Source organism: Aquarana catesbeiana, linkage group LG12 (assembly GCF_042186555.1).
Source record: "Aquarana catesbeiana isolate 2022-GZ linkage group LG12, ASM4218655v1, whole genome shotgun sequence".
NCBI classification, from domain to species: domain Eukaryota; kingdom Metazoa; phylum Chordata; class Amphibia; order Anura; family Ranidae; genus Aquarana; species Aquarana catesbeiana.
Window position 1 is genome coordinate 228,791,420 of NC_133335.1, and position 18,168 is coordinate 228,809,587.

Genomic DNA, 18,168 nt, shown 5'->3' on the forward strand with positions numbered 1-18,168 from the left:
ACTGTCCAGGGACAGTGGTCGAAACTCGAAAGAGCCCTGCCCATCAACATCCTAGAGATTCAGACAGTGTGTCTGGCTCTGGCTTCTTTGCAGGATCAAGCTGGTAATTCTGGTAGCACCAGCCTGGCCCAGAAGGTCATGGTACGCAGAGATCACAAATATGGCAGTGGAGGGGCCTCTCCCACTAAGGCCAGACCTGTTTTCGCAGGGGCCGATATTCCATCCTATTTTACGAACGCTAAATTTAACGGCTTGGCTATTGAAACCCACATTCTGAAGAAACGTAGGCTTTACAGGTCAGTTATCTCAACTTTAATCAATGCAAGGAAACCAGTTTCCAGAGCTATATATTATAGAGAGCAAGAAATTTGAGCATTGGATTTTAAGGGTACTTCATATTCAAGACAAGGTGATTGATTAGCATAAAAATATATAAATCATTTATTCAAAAAACACACAAAGAAAAACTGATAAAAATATGACTACAGTTACATTCATGGTCCTGGGTATACACACCTATCTCAACCCTGACCTAATGAGAGAACTGAAGTTACATATATATATAGTTCCTACGTCTTGAAGTTTCTACATGTTTCGCCAGAACGGCTTCATCAGGAAAAGGACGGAGGCATTCAATTAATAAATATTAAAAGCAGCAAACTGTGCATAACCTTAGGTGTATAAAGAAAAAACAAACAAATATTAATTAATGCATCACAATACAAAAAGGAAGTTTTTTAACACAATATAACATTGCAAATGCATGGTTCGTATTAGTGTACCAAGAGAGAGAATACCCCCAACCCATACACAAAAAAAAAAAAACCCACCCGGAGCCCAACCCCCATACATTAAGTAGCTCCTGGAGTGAGCACAGCTGGGGGGATCAGGGCAACCCTGCTGACTAGACCCCAAACTTGTCCTTAAAGTGTCAGACTTCCCGTAGGGAGGGATGTAATTTTCAATTTGATCAAGCAAATAAAGGTGCAGCAGTGTCTGCAATGAATTATACATCAAGGTAAGAATAAATCGTTTTAGGGGTGAAGGGAGCACCAGTTCATAAACAATTATAAATGAACCATACTCACCACACTCCCATAGCTCTGTAAATATAATGGTGTACATGCCCGGAGCTCATACGGACAGGGCAGCCAGTAGAGGCGGTATGTTCACTCCATATGAATAACTTAACGCCATCTACAAAATCTAACAAGACATATAGCCGTCTATCGGACACTATACTGCAAAAGAGTCTCCAAGCCCCACCTCACAGTTTCAAAATACATAAAGCAAAAACCTTCACCTCACCTCAAAATGACTGACTCTTAAACTATTCCAGTCTTTCAGAATCACAAAGCCAAATTTCCAAATAGAAAAGATGGCTATAGTCAATTTCTGCAAAATAGAAGATGTATGTTTATCAATGCAAAGTCCCTTAGACTCCCAAATGGAAATGCAGTCAATCTTAGTGCCAAAGTGAAGTAATTACCTTAAAATCCCAGCCGTAAAAACTCATGAGCTCCCGGGCAGTTTCAAAAAATGTCTGCACCTTCTGGGGTTTAAATATCCTCCTGCCCCACCCCCCACCCCCCCGTGGTGCCAAAAGACGATGTGTGACGTCACGCCGTGGGCGCAAGGGGGAGGTGCAAGCATCACGGACTAACACCCAGAATTGATGACCACATCCGGTTTTCAGTCTAGCAGGGCGAAAATGCAAGCCCAGCAGACAGTGCAGGACAGCAAAGCTGTCCTACAGTGTTTGAAGATGTAATATGTAGCCGAAATGCTGTAGAGGACCGAGCACCTCAGGGCGCGCATGGGACAGCACCACCCATTAGGGTACATTGCTAGTCCTAGTGCACACCCTTGGGCGTCTGTACGGGAGTCAAAAGACAGGGACAAGGTAGGGTCCAGGTGGAGCAGATGTATGTCCTAAAAAAAAACGTTTACAAGACTCTGAAGAACAAGTCAAATAAGACCATAAGACCATGCATGTGCATCACACTTATCAATGCTCAGTCAGTATAAGCAAGAAATCATCATATATACACAATGTCATCTAGTGTGGCATTTGATTTACATTTCACTCACTGCCTGGCGGTCAGACAGCCGGCAACACCACCTCAAAGGCAGCGACCAGGCTCACGCCAAGGTGCACACATATGGGACAAACAAAGGTCTTGAAAGAATGTGTGAAGTGGCATGGAAAGATGACATAAATGGCAGATTCAAAAACTGTGGTCAGCAAGGCCTACGATACAAAAGTGGTTGCTCCCGGAACAAGGACATGCCCATCCCAACATGGTACTATTCACAGAAAGGGCTTATAGCTAATCCCCTCGTTCAGGCCTGGGTACCGAGTGGCCTGCAACCATGGTAAAATCTGATTTGTCACATATTTTTCAAAAAATTCTTCATGCCAAAAAAGTCTAGTTTTTCTCTCAACTAGGCGCTGTAAGCCCAGGAAGTAACTATCCACCTCAGCCTCTGTGATGTCATCTTTAGAGCAAACCTGTTGCACTTCAGATACAAACCCCTACCATGCCTGACCACAGTAATCCATCATTCTTCCAGACAGTCACCCAAAGATGGCTCCCAATGGTGAAAAAGAAATGAGGAAGGGAAACCACATGTGTTTGCACCCCAGCCAAGTCACACTAGTGCCCTGATATCATCACAAGCTTGCAAAACGTATGTTTCCTGGTGTGAATCCAAGGGTTGGCACCCTCAGAGATATATTATAGGCAGAATCCTTGCCTTTCTACAATTGGGCGTACAGATGAAGTTGGCCCTAAGTACTATTAAGGGCCAAGTCTCAGCCTTATTGGTTTTATTTCAAAGACCACTTGTTACGCTTTCTTAGTCCTGGGTTTTATGCAAGGGGTGATGCGGCTTAATCCGCCAGGTAAATCACCTTTAACCCCTTGGGACTTGAATTTCGTTTTGTCAGTGTTACAAAAGCAGCCATTTGAACCATTACAGCATGTTCCCTTAGTCCTTCTGACTAGGAAGCTGATATTTTTGGTTGCTATATCCTCAGCAAGGAGGGTTTCAGAATTGGCTGCTCTTTCTTGTAAAGAGCCATATTTGATTATTCATGAGGACAGAGTGGTGTTAAGCCCTCGTCCAGGCTTTTTGCCAAAAAGTGGTTTCAGGCTTTCATCTGAATGAAGATATTGTCCTGCCATCGTTTTTCCCAAAACCATGTTCCAGGGAAGAAAAGTCATTACATTGTCTTGATGTAGCGAGAGCAGTGAAAATCTATTTAAAGAAAACTTCTCAGATTTGTGAGACTGATGTCTTATTTATTCAGCCAGGGGGTCCTAAGAAAGGACAGGCAGCGTCGAAAGCCACTGTTCCTAAATGAATTCGGCAAGTTATAATTCAAACTTATGATTTAAGGGGTAAGATTCCCCCTTTTCAAGTTAAGGTACACTCTACCAGAGCGGTTAGTACTTCTTGGGCAGTGTGTCACCAGGCCTCCATGGCTCAGATCTGCAAGGCCGCAACTTGGTCTTCGGTCCATACATTCACAAAATTGTGGATGTAAGAAGGAATGAGGATATCGCCTTCGGGCTCAGTGTACTGCAGGCAGCAGTATGAGTCCTCAAGGTCTGGGGGTGCCCTACAGGTTGCGTCTCCCTCCCCTCAAGTGACATTGCTATGGGACGTCCCACTAAGTAAATATTTGAGGCTCTGTGTCCTATGATGTACGATAAAGAGAATAGGATTTTTATAACAGCTTACCTGTAAAATCCTTTTCTTGGAGTACATCATGGGACACAGAGCTCCCGCCCCTCTGTTTTATGGGGTCAAAGTATATTGCTTATATTGCTTGGCTACAAAAACTAAGGTACTCCTGGAAGGAGGAGGGGTTATATAGGGGAGTCAACTTCTTGTATTGGGTGTGCCATTGTCAACACCTGAAGGTAGCTATAACCCACTAAGCAAATGCTTGAGGCTCTCTGTGTCCTATGATGTACTCCAAGAAAAGGATTTTACAGGTAAGCTGTTATAAAAATCCTATTTTTGCTTAAACAGGATAGTCAGTATATGTGTTAGGAGGGGTAGATTTGTCAGCTTTAGCCCGGAATTCTACTGTAACGTGCCCCTAGGTATATTGCTTTAATTATCAATAAGACCAGAAAGGAGAAATTCTATTTTTACTTTTTGTATATGCGGGAAAGGTGATCTGTTCCATCCCCCCCCCTCCCCAGCCTGTGTTTTGCAGGGAAGGTCTATTCACAAATCACATGGAGAGCTGATTACTTTTCCACAGCTGGTTCAGACATAATGGATGTTTTTGAATGAAAGTCATTCTGCTGAATGGAAAGAAATCAATGTTCCATTGTTCGTTCGGCCAGGAAATCTCTATCTTACCCCTAAATCACAGGAGTGGTCCTGGGGTCGGGTCCTCGAGGTTTCTCCTCCGCCAGGCCCTAAAAAGGAACAGAACCGTCCACTCCGAGGCTTTGTCTAAACAATAATAAGCCTGTCGTCGTTTCCACAATGTGCTCCGGAGGTTCCTCCGAGTGCCGCAAAATGCTATTATTATAAACTACTTGTGGGGGGGATTAATGGGTAAGTCCTACACAGTTGTACAGACTCCCCCGCTGCACTAAAATGGCTTCCTCTGATTTCACTGCACACTGTGAGCTACTCATAATATGCATTAGAAGCTGCAGCAAGTCAGATAAAGCCCACACCATTTCTTGGCTGGAGGATGTGCAGGTGTGGGCAACTGCAGTCCTTCAGCTGTTGTGGAACTTCTAGCCCCATGAGAAATTGCATGACTGATAGTTGCGAGCATGACTTGCAGAGGCAGGGCCGTCTTTGATTGGACCCTGGGCAAAAAATTTCTTGGGGCCCCCCCATTCAATTTCACTCTCTACCTGCTCTGAGACATACAATAAATAGCAGCTAGACTTAAAATTAGTTTACTGTATCAGATCAGGCAGCAATTGTGATTGGTTGCCAGCGGTTACAGCATATCATTACTGCTTGCTGACTGGTTGCTAGAGGTTACAGCACACATTACGGCTCACTGATTAGTTGCTAGAGGTTACAGCAAATGATTTCTGCTTTTTAATTGGTTGCTAGAGATTAGTGTACTGTAATACTGCTCACTGATTAATTGCTAGAGGTTACAGCACATCATCTCACTGCAGAGGAGCATGATATACATATGAATGCCGCCTTTATTTACATATCAATGCCGCCTGCCGCAGCTGTTTACTTAGTAATGCTGCCGCTATTTACATATGAATGCCGGTTATTTACATGTAAACACAGGGTCTGCAGGTGAGTCATCTGTACACAACAATAGGGCAGATCTGGGCAGCATTAGTACCAGCACTTCACACTGAGATATCAGGACACAGCACAGGACTAAAACTTCAAGGGACAAGGGAATTTAAACTGGAATAGTTGGCAAGTATGAGACAGATGCTTTGGGCCCCACAACAATGACAGGGCCCAGGGCAGCTGCCCCTTTTGCCCTGCCTTAAAGACGGCCCTGTGCAGAGGCATGATGGGACTTGTAGTTCCACAACAGCTGGAGGGCCACAGTTGCTCACCCCTGATCTAGTCCTTTCCAAGCCTGACTGTCCCTGGCCCTGCCCCTTTCATAAATTGGATTTTAGTTTTTTTTTAATCGTTGAGGCTCAGCATCACATGGGGGCGTTTCCTATGCAAATACAGCCTGCGTAGGAACACCCACTCTTTCAGACTGACACCCACCCATCAAGGCATTTTGATATTTTCAGAACTCCTCCCACTGCTTGCATCAGGACTGAGGGCTCCTGAGGAGGAGTATTGAGGCCGGGTGCTGTGATGATTTTGGGCAGCATCCTGACAACCCTTCCCACCAGATGCACGATCTGTCCACATTGCATAGAGAAGCTCAGGGTCCTATTGAGAGGGTCTCAAAGTATGCAATGAAAATGGTGGTTTTGGTTTCTCTGGTAGATGTTTAATTTGTTCGATGTGATCGAGAATGCAGTAAGAGGAGTAGAAACATTTAACCGTGAACAGAAACAATGTTGACGGGGGATTTGAGTGATTTTTCTTTCCTGCAACCCATGGTTGCAAAAAAGAAAATCGCTCCATCTATGGCCGGCTTAAAAAGTCTGTGCACGCCTGCACAATGAGGAAGCTGGTTTCTAGTAAGAGTTGGACCCAGGGTTAGAGGCTTCATCCCTCCCAAAGTCTCTACAAAGCCTCTGGACTCCAGAACCCGATCCAGGAGAAACCTGCACAACCTGTTTTCTCCACTCAGCAGACATCCCGGAACCCCTCAATTTGCTTTAGTGAGAACCTTTGGTGACATCGAACCCTACTAACATTGAACCTCTTGGCGCCGAGCGCACGCAAATATGCAGCCTCTCGGCTGGAGGGCCTTAGCACCAAGCGGCTGCATATTTGCGTGTATTAGTACAATAGAGTTGTGTCGAGAGCACACGCCCTTGCACAGTTACCAGCGGCTAGAGGAAAGTTCACGATCGCTGCTTGCGATCAGCAGCTTTCCGATTAGATGACCACCTTGACAGTTGATCATGGTGTTCACATGACCATAAGCCCCGCCCTGCCTCCCAGTATTCTAAAGCCCTTAAAGGGCCAGTAGGCGCCGGCACATACATACATAGGGCTGATTTAGACAGGAGACAATAAAGCAGCCATCATGTCTTTATAAACGGCATCTCTCAACCTTTTTACTCCAGAGCAACCCCAAAAAACATTTTTAGGTCTCAAGTTTCATCCCTTAAACCAATTAATCGGGGAATCAATGGGATAAATGCCCCTTACTTTGGTGATTTGTATGAAGAATGCAGCCCTTATAGTGGGGGTCAGAATGTCGTCCTTACAAACCGCTACATATATATCATTGGTGTGATGCTGGTGGCTTTGCTAAGTGGCGTTGGACCTGGAACTATGCAGATGCCATCATATAGAAGGAAAATCAATCACAGCTTATGGAACCCCCAGCAACCTCTAAAGGGAACCCCAAGGTTCCATGAAACCCAGGTTGAGAATGGCTGCTTTAGATTGTGGGAGGAAACTGGAGTACCCAGAGGAAATCTGCGCAAGCCCAAGGGGAACATGTAAACTCAATGCAGAGAATGTCCTGACTGACAGTCACACCTGCAAAGCAGAAATGCCAACCAATAAGCCACTGTGCTGCCCGTATATATACTAACACATACATATATAGATATATCTATATAGATATATATTTATTAGGGTTGTCCCAATACCACTTTTTTAGGACCGAGTACAAGTACTGATACTTTTTTTCAAGTACTCGCCGATACCGATTACCGATACTTTTTTTTTTAATGTCACGTAAAAGTGTTTTTTTTTTTTTTTTTTTAACAATGCTTTCTTTTGTAAAATTTTTTTAGGGGGGAGGTGGGGTGAACGGTGTCTGTGTGTTTTTTTATTTTATTTACATTTTTATTATTTTTTTATATCAATAAAAGTTAAATTTAGATACATATCACAATGTATCATTACACAATTGAATAATATAGGAGTGTATCATGATGTATGTGTGTGTATGTGTATATATATATATATATATATATACACATTGTGATATGTAATTATCTAAATTTAACTTTTATTGATATATTTTAATTAAATTATGAATTTAAAGTTTTGAGAATGACACAAATATTAATTTTCACAAAGTCTGCTGCCTCAGAGTTTTTAGATTTTTTTTTTTTTTTTTTTTTTAAATGGGACTATGGGATACTGACTATGGGATACTGAAGTATAATTACAAACATTTCATAAGTGTCAACAGCTTTTATTGAAAATGACATGCAGTTTATGCAAAGAGTCAATATTTGTAGTGTTGAACCTTCTTTTTCAAGACAAGACGTCTGCGATTCGCCCTGACATGCTGTCACTCAACTTCTGAGCCACATCCTTACGGCAGGCGGCCTATTCATTTATAATCAATACTTGGAGTTTGTCAGAATTTGCGGGGGGAGGGGGGTTCTGTTGTTCACCCGCCTCTTCAGGATTGACCACAAGTTCTCAATGGAATTAAGTTCTGGAGAGTTTCCTGGCCATGGACCCAAAATTTGGTAGTTTTTTTTTCCCCCAAGCCACTTATTATCACTTTTCTCTTATGGCAAGGTGCTCCATCATGCTGGAAAAGGCATTGTTCATCACCAAACTGTTCTTGGATGGTTGGGAGAAGTTGCTCTCGGAGGATGTTTTTGTACCAATCTTTATTTATGACAAAATTGTGAGTGAGCCCACTCCCTTGGCTGAGAAGCGACCCCCCACATAATGAATGGTCTCAGGATGCATGACACAGGACTGATTGTAGCGTTCACCTTTTCTTCTCTGGATGCCCCAAACAATTGAGAAGGGATCAGAGAAAATGACTTTCCCCCAGTCCTCAGCAGTCCAATCCCTGTACCTTTGGCAGAATATCAGTCTGTCCCTGAAGTTTTTCCTGGAGAGAAGTGGCTTCTTTGCTGCCCTTCTTGACACCAGGCCATCCTCCAAAAGTCTTCTCCTCATTGTGCGTGCCGATGTCCTCACACCTGCCTGCTGCCATTCCTGAGCAAGCTCTGAAGCCTTCTTCACAGATGCAGTGGAAATGTTTTTTTTTTATGGGATTAAGTTAATTTTCATGGCAAAGAGGGACTTGGCAATTAATTGCAATTCATCTGATAGCTCTTCATAACAATCTGGAGTATATAAAAATTTCCATCATAAAAACTGGGAGAGAAACAAGGAGAGCGGCGCCTCTGAGAATATATCAAAAACACTTTATTGTAAAGAGCAATATCCACTCACATGGAAGTAAATGACGTTGGGTGCATCACCAGGATGAGCAGGAGGAACTACAGGTAGCAGAGAGTCCTTTTTGCTGGCAGGAAGTAGCACATCAAATCCCAGGGATGTTGAGGGCAGCGAGTCATCAGATCCTTGCAGAGTAACACTGCTGTAGCTTCAGACCTCTCGTCTGGTCACCGCAAAGATGGAGGACGGCCGTGCAGTGTGGAAGCCAAAACAAGGCTTGGATCGCAAGCGGCGTGGCACAGGATGATGATGTCACTATAGCGCGACGCGTTTCTGAGCGAGCGCGCTACGAGTGATTCGGTAGCCATGCTCCTTTGTCAAGCATTGATGGAAAAAGGACTCTCTGCTACCTGTAGTTCATCCTGCTCATCCCAGTGATGCACCCAACGTCATTTGCTTCCATGTGAGTGGATATTGTTCTTTACAATAAAGTGTTTTTGATATATTCTCAGAGGCACCCCTCTCCTTGTTTCTCTTCTAGCTTTTCTTGAATTTGCTTCTGGTCTCCTCTGGTGGCAGCCCTGACAGATTCGCCTAATCTCTCTGTTCCTTGATACCTGCCCTTTGGACTATTATGGACCATACATGAGTATTATTGATGTATCTGAGCATTGCGCCTTTTTACATGTTTCATTATAAAAACTGAGGCAGCGGACTTTTGTGAAAATGTATATTTGTGTCATTCTCAAAACCTTTGCCCATTATTCTTTACCGTGCATCCTTGGAAGAAGACGTAGACACAATACCAACATGGAAGAGGTCTTATAAAACAGAAACATACCCAAATCCACTGCTTGGCAGCCCCTGCTGCACATGCACAATCTGGGTGCTGGCCAGTGAAGTCTCCACTCCCCATCAGAATATGGAAAAAATGTATCAGCCGCACTCCACTCTTGTCTTATTTTGTTAGTTAACAGAATGACTGCATACAGCAATGTCCCTACTTGGGAATCAATCTTTCTTGATGCGTTTCACCACTCTTGGCTTGCTCACAAGCATAGGGGAAGTATTCTGAGCAAGCCGGGAGTAGTCGGTTCCCAGGTGAAGACATTGCTGTATGCAGTCAATTCTGTTGATAACCAATAAATATGGCAAGAAGAGCTAAGAGACGAGTGCGGCTGATGCACTTTTTTCCCTAATTCTGATGAGAGGTCTTTTTTACATCCAATATGGCGGTTTACCTTTATTTAATCTGTTGAAGAAATACTGACCGAGATTAACCACTTCAGCCCCGGAAGATTTTGCCCCCCTTCCTGACCAGAGCACTTTTTTGCGATACTGCACTGCGTCGCTTTAACTGACAATTGCGCAGTCGTGCGGCATTGCACCCAAACAAAATTGACGTCCTTTTTTCCCCACAAATAGAGCTTTCTTTTGGTGGTATTTGATCACCTCTGCGGTGACAATTTTGAAAAAAGCTCAGTATTTGTTACTTTTGCTATAATAAATATCCCCCAAAAATATATAAAAAGACACATTTTTTCCTCAGTTTAGGCCGATATGTATTCTTCTACATATTTTTGGTAAAAAAAATGGCAATAAGCGTATATTGATTGTTTTGCGCAAAAGTTATAGCGTCTACAAAATAGGGAATAGTTTTATGGCATTTTTATATTTTATTTTTTATTAGTAATGGCGGCGATCTGCGATTTTTTATTTTTTTTTTTTTAATTTTTTTTTAATTTAATTTTTTTTTTTTAATCGTGACTGCGACATGGCAGACACATCTGACACTTTTGACACTATTTTGGGACCATTGTCATTTATACAGCGATCAGTGCTATAAAAATGCACTGATTTACTGTGTAAATGACACTGGTAGGGAAGGGGTTAAGTGTGTCCTAGGGAGTGATTCTAACTGTGGGGGAGGGGCTACCTAGGACATGACAGCGATCACTGCTCCCGATGACGGGGAGTAGTAGATCTCTGTCATGACACAAGGCAGAACAGGGAAGGAAATGCCTTGTTTACATACAGCCTCTTTCCGTTCTATCTCTCCACACCGCAATTGCGGGCCGCCAGAGAACATCGAGTTCCTGTGTCCCGCGGGCACGCTCCCACGGCAATTTAAAGGGGCGTACCTGTACGCCCATTTGCCTGCCTGTACCATTCTGCCGACATACATCTGTGTGCGGCGGTCGGCAAGCGATTGAAATTGTCGCTGTTGTGAATTTGGTGCACGTGGCGGTGTTTCTAATGGAAGTGTTGCACGGCCTACATTAATTTGATGTACGGCTTCCAACAGCCCCCATACTGCCAGAAATGTGTGGGAAATGTCCTATTGAAAACCCCGACTTGTTTTTTTTTTTTTTTTCTCTTATTGTGGTACTGAAAGTGATTTATTTGTATTTCTCAGTGGAAACCATTCTGGGTCTGACTGGAGCAACCATGGGAAGTCTCATTTGCTTCATCCTTCCAGCCCTCATTTATAAGAAGATCCATAACAAGGGCCTGACCTCACAGGTATGTAAAGCTTACAATGGAAATTTTACCCAATTTTACGTGGTCTTCTCTCCTGCCTCCTCCTCCTTCTCCCTCTTGCACATTAGCAAAAAAAAAAAATGATTGAAAAGCACAACATATTTTTTACTTCCCGTCTCCGGCCTAGGCCAGAACGATGCCGCCTCACCAAGTGCACATATACTCCGCAATGCTAGGTTCACCTTCAGGAACATGTTAAACCTGTTGTTAAGGTGTAACATGTTCCTTAGCACACTTGCACCACCCCTTGAGCCCCATCCTATATAACAGTGGGCAGGGGTTCCTCTCCCCATCAGCTGCTGTCACATTTAATATCAGCGTTGTTCTGCGGGACTCCGAGGGATCTGTGAATAAATTAACTACAAGTTCAATTTGCTACTGGTGCAAGCGGACTTGTAGTTATCAATGGATTATGAGTATGCTACTTGGTGTACTTTTAGATCATTGATACTTCCTCAGGCTTTCTAACTGAAAGCCCGTATAGAGGTACAGGAAGGAGAATTGGAGGGGGAGTGTGCAGAAGCCTGACATTGCACCCGCCATCTACTGTTTGAGATTGAAATGCTTTGCAGGCTTCTATGGGGAAAAAATACTGTATTTATTGGCGTATAACGCGCACTTTTTCACTTTGAAAATCACATGCAAATAGTGTTTGCGTGTTATACGCCGATACTGCAATTTGTGCTGCCTAGGAGGGAACGGGGAGGGGGGCGGGACGATCGCCATCAGATTACATACAGCGAGAATCTCCTGTTTACTCAGCGGCCTCTGTAATAGGAAGTCCCATCTCCTTGGCCGGCATTGGACCACTGTTCTATCATAGAAGCCGGTCCAGGAGGCTAGGCTTTATATTAAAGAGGCCGCCGAGTAAACAGGAGATTCTTGCTATCTGTAATCTGATGGCGCTCGTCCCGCCCCCCCCCCCCCCCCCCCCCCCCCCTCCTCCTTGTCCCCTCCGGGGCAGCAGTAATCTGAGGTAAGGCTGCAGATGGGCATTGATCAAGCTGCATTCATGGCAATGGTGAGGCTGCATATGGGCATTGATCAAGCTGCATATGGGCATTGATCAGGCTGCATATGGGCATTGATCAAGCTGCATTGATGGGCAATTATGAGGCTGCAGATGGGCATTGAATCAAGCTGCAGATGGGCAATGCTGAGGCTGCATTGATGGGCACTGACCCTTATTTTGCTTCAAAGTTCTTTATTTAAAATGTAAGTATTTTTTCCTGAAACTTCCCTCCTAAAATGAAGGTGCATGTTATATGCCGATAAATATGGTAATTAATGCACATTTTACCTGGTAAAATGCTTTTTTTTTTTTTTTTTTTTTTTTTAATAAAGGTGAAATTATCCTTTAAACAACAACACACTAAGCACTACACTTGTTGCGAAGGAGAAGGGAAATTGGTAGAATCTGTTTGGATTGTATATGTGGGGCTAGATACCAGCCATAACACCTGGCAAAAAAATGCTGTATTACTCTAAATGTCTATAGTAAAAATAAAATCTGGAGCATCACAATAAGGTAAACCATGCATAAATACATAGAAACTTAGAACAATAATCCCGGAGGTATAAGCTTGTAACTAATCAATGGATAACTGAAGTAGTTGGCTGGGACAAGGTTGCCTCTCAGAGCAGGCTGGGAACCCAAACGCTGCAAAAGAGAGGCGCCAAGCCGTCAATAATGCAGTGGAGTTTTTATTGTATAAAAAAGCAGATAATATGCACTCACAAATGTCTGAATGGGACAATGAAGAGAGATGGTCAGGAGCCATCATGAGAGTCCAAATGGAGCCAGAACCGCTGGCATTGCAAGAGTCCAGTCAGCATGGACATGGATCCAGATGAGCCGCCAGGGAGACCTATTATTATTATACAGGATTTATATAGCGCTAACAGTTTACAATATAAAAGGGAGACAATACAGTTATAATACAATAAAATACAAGAGGATTAAGAGGGCCCTGCTCAGAAGAGCTTACAATCTTATAGAGTGGGGCAGGTGGTACAAAAGGTTGTAACTGTGGGGAATGAGCTGATGGAAGTGGTAAAAGATTAGTTAGAACTGTCAGTGGAGCTGTCAAAAGCCTGGACGCTGTGAGCAAATCGGAAATTATCCTTTAAGTTCCGGTCTCTAGGTACCAATACATGTGACTGTAATCAAACTTTTTTTATATTGGAAACCAATTTCTATAAAATATTGCACTGTGGGGTTGGTTTACTAAAGGCAAATCCACTTTGCACTACAAGTGCACTTGGAAGTGCGGTCGCTGTAGATCTGAGGGGAAGATCTGAAATGAGGGGAAGCTCTGCTTATTTCTATCATCTAATCATGTGCAAGCAAAAAATGCTGTTTTTTATTTTCCTTGCATGTCCCCCTCAGATCTACAGCGACTGCACCTCCAAGTGCACTTGTAGTGCAAAGTGGATTTGCCTTTAGTAAATAAACTCCTATGTCATCTTATGCACGAGTAACTTCACAACTAGAGGATTATTGAAGCATTATCCCGGGGGGGGGGGGGGGGGGGGGGGGGGGGGGGGGGGACCTTCGGTCTGAGAGCAGATGCCTAGAGACTGGCACCAGCATATACAGCATGCATGAGATGGGATGTCACTGCCGCTACCAGCATGGAGCCGTTGTGCGTTCCAAGCTTTAGACCCCTTTCACACTGGGGCGGTTTGCAGGCACTATTGCGCTAAAAATAGCGCCTGCAAACTGACCACTGCTGTGTCTCCAGTGTGAAAGCCCGGGGGTGCACACCGCTCCTTCACCGCTCCTGCCCATTGAATTTCAATGGGGCAGCGCGGCTATACAGCCAGCAAAGCGCCTCTGATGCGCTTTGTGGTGGTTTTTAAACCTTTCTCGGCCGCTAGCGGGGGGTAAAACTGCCCCGCTAGCGGGCGAATACCGCCGCTAAAACGACGGTAAAGCACCGCTAATAATAGCGGCGCTTTACCGCCGACGCACCTCCCGTCTCAGTGTGAAAGGGGCCTTACTTTTTGATTTTTCAGCCTGGATCCGGAAGTGATGGTCCCATGCACTGACGTATGTTTTGCCCAAAGTTACGTCTTCGGGAAGTGACATCTCAGGGGGGGCCATAGCCTCAGACAGCAGAAAAGCACTTTTTTGACACCTTTATTATGTTTATGTCATAAGTAAATTACAATATTTGTATTTGTCATGCCAGAGGTATGAAGTATATGGAAAGCTCCGATATGATCAGCAGTATACAGTAAAACCTTGGATTGCGAACATAATTAGTTCCGGAAACATGCTTGTAATCCAAAGCACTTGTATATCAAAGCGAGTTTCCCCATAAGAAATAGTGGAAACTCAGATGATTCGTTCCGCAACCATTTATTCAGAGGTTCTTCAGTTTATAGTCCATATAAAAAGATTATAGCAATGTGATAGGTTGTGTAACCGTAAAATGTCCATCCACAAATGGCAGCTACCACAAGGGAATTAGAAACAAAATCCAACAGGAGCTACAAAGTATAAAAGAGAAGAGAGGCGCCTCTAAGTGTAGCAATATGTTGCTAAATGTTGTACCTTCATTAAATGTAGCCATATTGCTACACTTAGAGGCGCCTCTCTTCTCTCTTATACTCAGTTGTGACATGATGCGACCTCTTATATCAAGACATCGCTTGTATATCAAGTCAAAATTTATTTTAAAAATTTGCTTGTCTTACAAAACGCTCTCAAACCAAGGTTTTACTGTATACAGAGGCCATATACAGAGCAGTGTCCTGCAGGGCCACCGTGTACACCCCAGGACCTGTGCAATCCAGATGTTACAGCTGGACCGCCAACGCCTTATAATTCTGCCAACAAGTAGTTAATTACAGAAAACAGGAAGCCGCGACTGGCGCGGTGAAGAGGTGGAGATCGGCAGTCCAGGCAGGCCAGAGGAAGTTGAAAAGGGCAAATTAGCAAAGCTGTGAAGAGATGAGAACCTGTGAAGGTCCTATTAATCCTTCGTTGTCCTCGGTTTCATGCAGCAGCGGGTCACCCCGAGGACACTCACACCTGTGACTGTAGACGGGGGGCGCAATTTTCGTTCTGCGTGCCACACCGGATTTAAACCAGTTGCTATTGTGAAGCAGGCAGTATTCACATAACACTATCAGAAGGGAGAGAAGGTAGTAAGTCCTCACTTTAGGAATTGTGGGCAGAGCAGGTAAAATCCTTCTCTCATTTATTGCACTGTAAGTTATTTTTTTTTTATGAAAAGATGGACATGATACCTCAATTTGAACTCTGTGCAAACCGCTCAGATGTGTCACAGGACTTGGGGTCTCAGCAGAGACCTGCGCACATGATGGGTGATCTATTTTGCATGTACGAAGACGGAGCCGGTATAGAAGTCCCAGATCTCGGCGTGTGCGGTACACCACCGCCTGTGTTCAGATGTGCAGCAGGGCTCTGATGAAGCCCGGCTTCGCAAAAATTGAAATAACGTTCCTAAAGCCACATCCGTATAAACTTGATTTGAGGAGAGAAGAGGTAAAGGGCCAAAGGACCCTAATTCGGACTTTACAGGCAAGATAGACAATGATATAGTACAAAAATATATTTTATTAACAATTTGTCATAAAAAAAAAAAAATTAAAACATATGATAGGTATTATTAATGAGTATCTAGTGTAAACAAAAGAGTTGACACCAAATAAACGGCAGTGAGCCCCTGTGCGTCAACGTGTTTCGCTGTTTTGCTTCGTCAGGACACACTTGGGGTAGTTGGAATTAACAGGTCTCACTTGTCAGCATAGAAATATCTCCACGTGGAGAGCCCCCAGATAATCACCCAGGAATCACCGTGTAAAGCAGGAGGCAGTTTCTTACTAATACCAGCGACCGTGTATAAGGCTGATGGCGTAAAGATACATAGATATGAATATAAACTCATATGGTTCACCCAGGGAAGAAGGAGATACACCATAAGTATCCAGGTAATTAAAAGGGGGAGAGTAATAGAGAGGAGAGGGGTAGAACAAACACCCTTTCACCTGTTTTCAGTCCATAGGAACGGGGGCTTCAACAATAATCCATATGGACAGATATATATTCCACACTGGATATATCGAACTCTCCTATACCTGCCCACAGTCAGTTTAACTATATAGGCTCCATAGGTATATTTAAACAGGCCATAGTAGGATGAGGTTCGGTGTCTCCCCCAGGAACAAACCAACCATCTGTGCACACACCTGAGATGGAGGTGCTCGAGGGGAGCTGGCCAACAATTTGGGGGGACTAAAAGTGGTTCTATAGGTTCATGCATTCTGTGCCTGAAAGTAAAAAACCTTCTCTGTGCGGCAGACTCCCCAGCCCCCTTTATACTTACCAGAGCCCCATCGTGATCCAGCGATGTGCATGAAAGCCTTGGCTCTCTGTGGACCCTCCCTCCCCATTGGCTTAGAAAGAAGCAGGAGCCATTGGCTCCAACTGCTGTCAATCACAGCCAGTGAGCCATTTAGGAGAGAGAGGGGGTGGGGCCGAACTGCGGCTCTGTGTGTTAACTCCGAGCACATACACTTTAAATATATTCCTGGACAGCCACAAAGGATATAAATATACTTTGTGTGCACCAGATGGTTTTACAGACCCAGATATTACCTTGTAAAAGTAGCAGTGACCTCACTGTGCTGTATAAAGCCTGTGCAGAGCTGTGGGAGGGGCCCAGCAGGCTCCGCACACTACAGGAGGGGGCAGAGACAAGACCTGTCACCCTGGACATGAAGAAAGAGAGCTGTGGGAGGGATCTAGTAGGCTCCACGCATTAGAGGACTACAGGTGGGGACAGACGAGACTAGTGATCCTGCACAAGGAGAGCGAGCAGAGCTGTGGGAGGGGCCCAGTAGGTTCCACCCACAGCAGAAAACTACATGAGAGTGTGGGGGCCAGACTAGTTCCCCTGCACAAGGAGAGAGCAGAGTTGTGGGAAGAGCCCAGCAGACTCCACCCACCACAGAGGACTACAGGAGGGGGCAAAGATAAGACCAGTACTGTGCTGAACAAAGCCTGTGAAGAGCTGTGGGAGGGGCCCAGCAGGCTCCACACATTACAGAAAACTACAGGAGGGGGCGGAGACAAGACCAGTCACCCTTGACAGGAAGAAAGGGAGCAGAGCTGTGGGAGGGGCCCAGTAGGCTCCACCCATTACAGAGGACTACAGGAGGGGGCAGAGATGAGACTAGTGATCCTGCACAAGGAGAGCGAGCAGAGCTGTGGGAGGGGCCCAGTAGGCTCCACCCACAACAGAAAACTACAGGAGGGGGTGGAGACCAGGCCAGTCCCCCTGCACAAGGAGAAAGCAGAGTTGTGGGAAGAGCCCAGCAGGCTCCACCCACTACAGGGGACTACAGGAGGGGGCAAAGATAAGACCAGTACTGTGCAGAGCTGTGGGAGGGGCCCAGCAGGCTCCACACACTACAGAAAACTACAGGAGGGGGCGGAGACAAGACCAATCACCCTGGACAAGAAGAGAGAGAGCAGTGCTGTGGGAGGGGCCAGCAGGCTCCACCCCATACAAAGGACTACAGGAGGGGGTGGAGGAAAAACAACAGTCCACCTGCAGAAGGAGAGCGAGCAGAGCTGTGGGAGGGACCCAGTAGGCTCCACCCACAATAAAAGTACAGGAAGGGGGCATAGACGAGACCAGCCCCCCTGCAAAAGGAGAGCGAGAGATTAGAAATGTGGGGAGGGATGGCAAGCAGGCTCCACCCACTACAGAAAACTGCAAAGCTGTGGGAAGGGCCTGGCAGTCTCCACACACTACAGGAGGGGGCGGAGACAAGACCAGTCCCCCTGCACAAGGAGAGAGGGCAGCAGTGGGCGGTCTTTATTACAGGAAG

The 18,168-nt window shown here is 44.9% G+C and overlaps 1 protein-coding gene across 5 annotated transcripts in view; it reads left to right on the plus strand.

Annotated features, from left to right (window-relative positions):
• Positions 1-18,168, plus strand: part of SLC38A10 (solute carrier family 38 member 10) — a 95,507-nt gene that overhangs the window by 51,539 nt on the left and 25,800 nt on the right. For all 5 annotated transcript variants that reach the window (XM_073606871.1, XM_073606874.1, XM_073606873.1 and 2 more), the window contains exon 11: positions 11,177-11,283. In XM_073606871.1, coding sequence (XP_073462972.1) covers positions 11,177-11,283 — 107 coding nt within the window. The remainder of the gene's footprint in view (positions 1-11,176; positions 11,284-18,168) is intronic.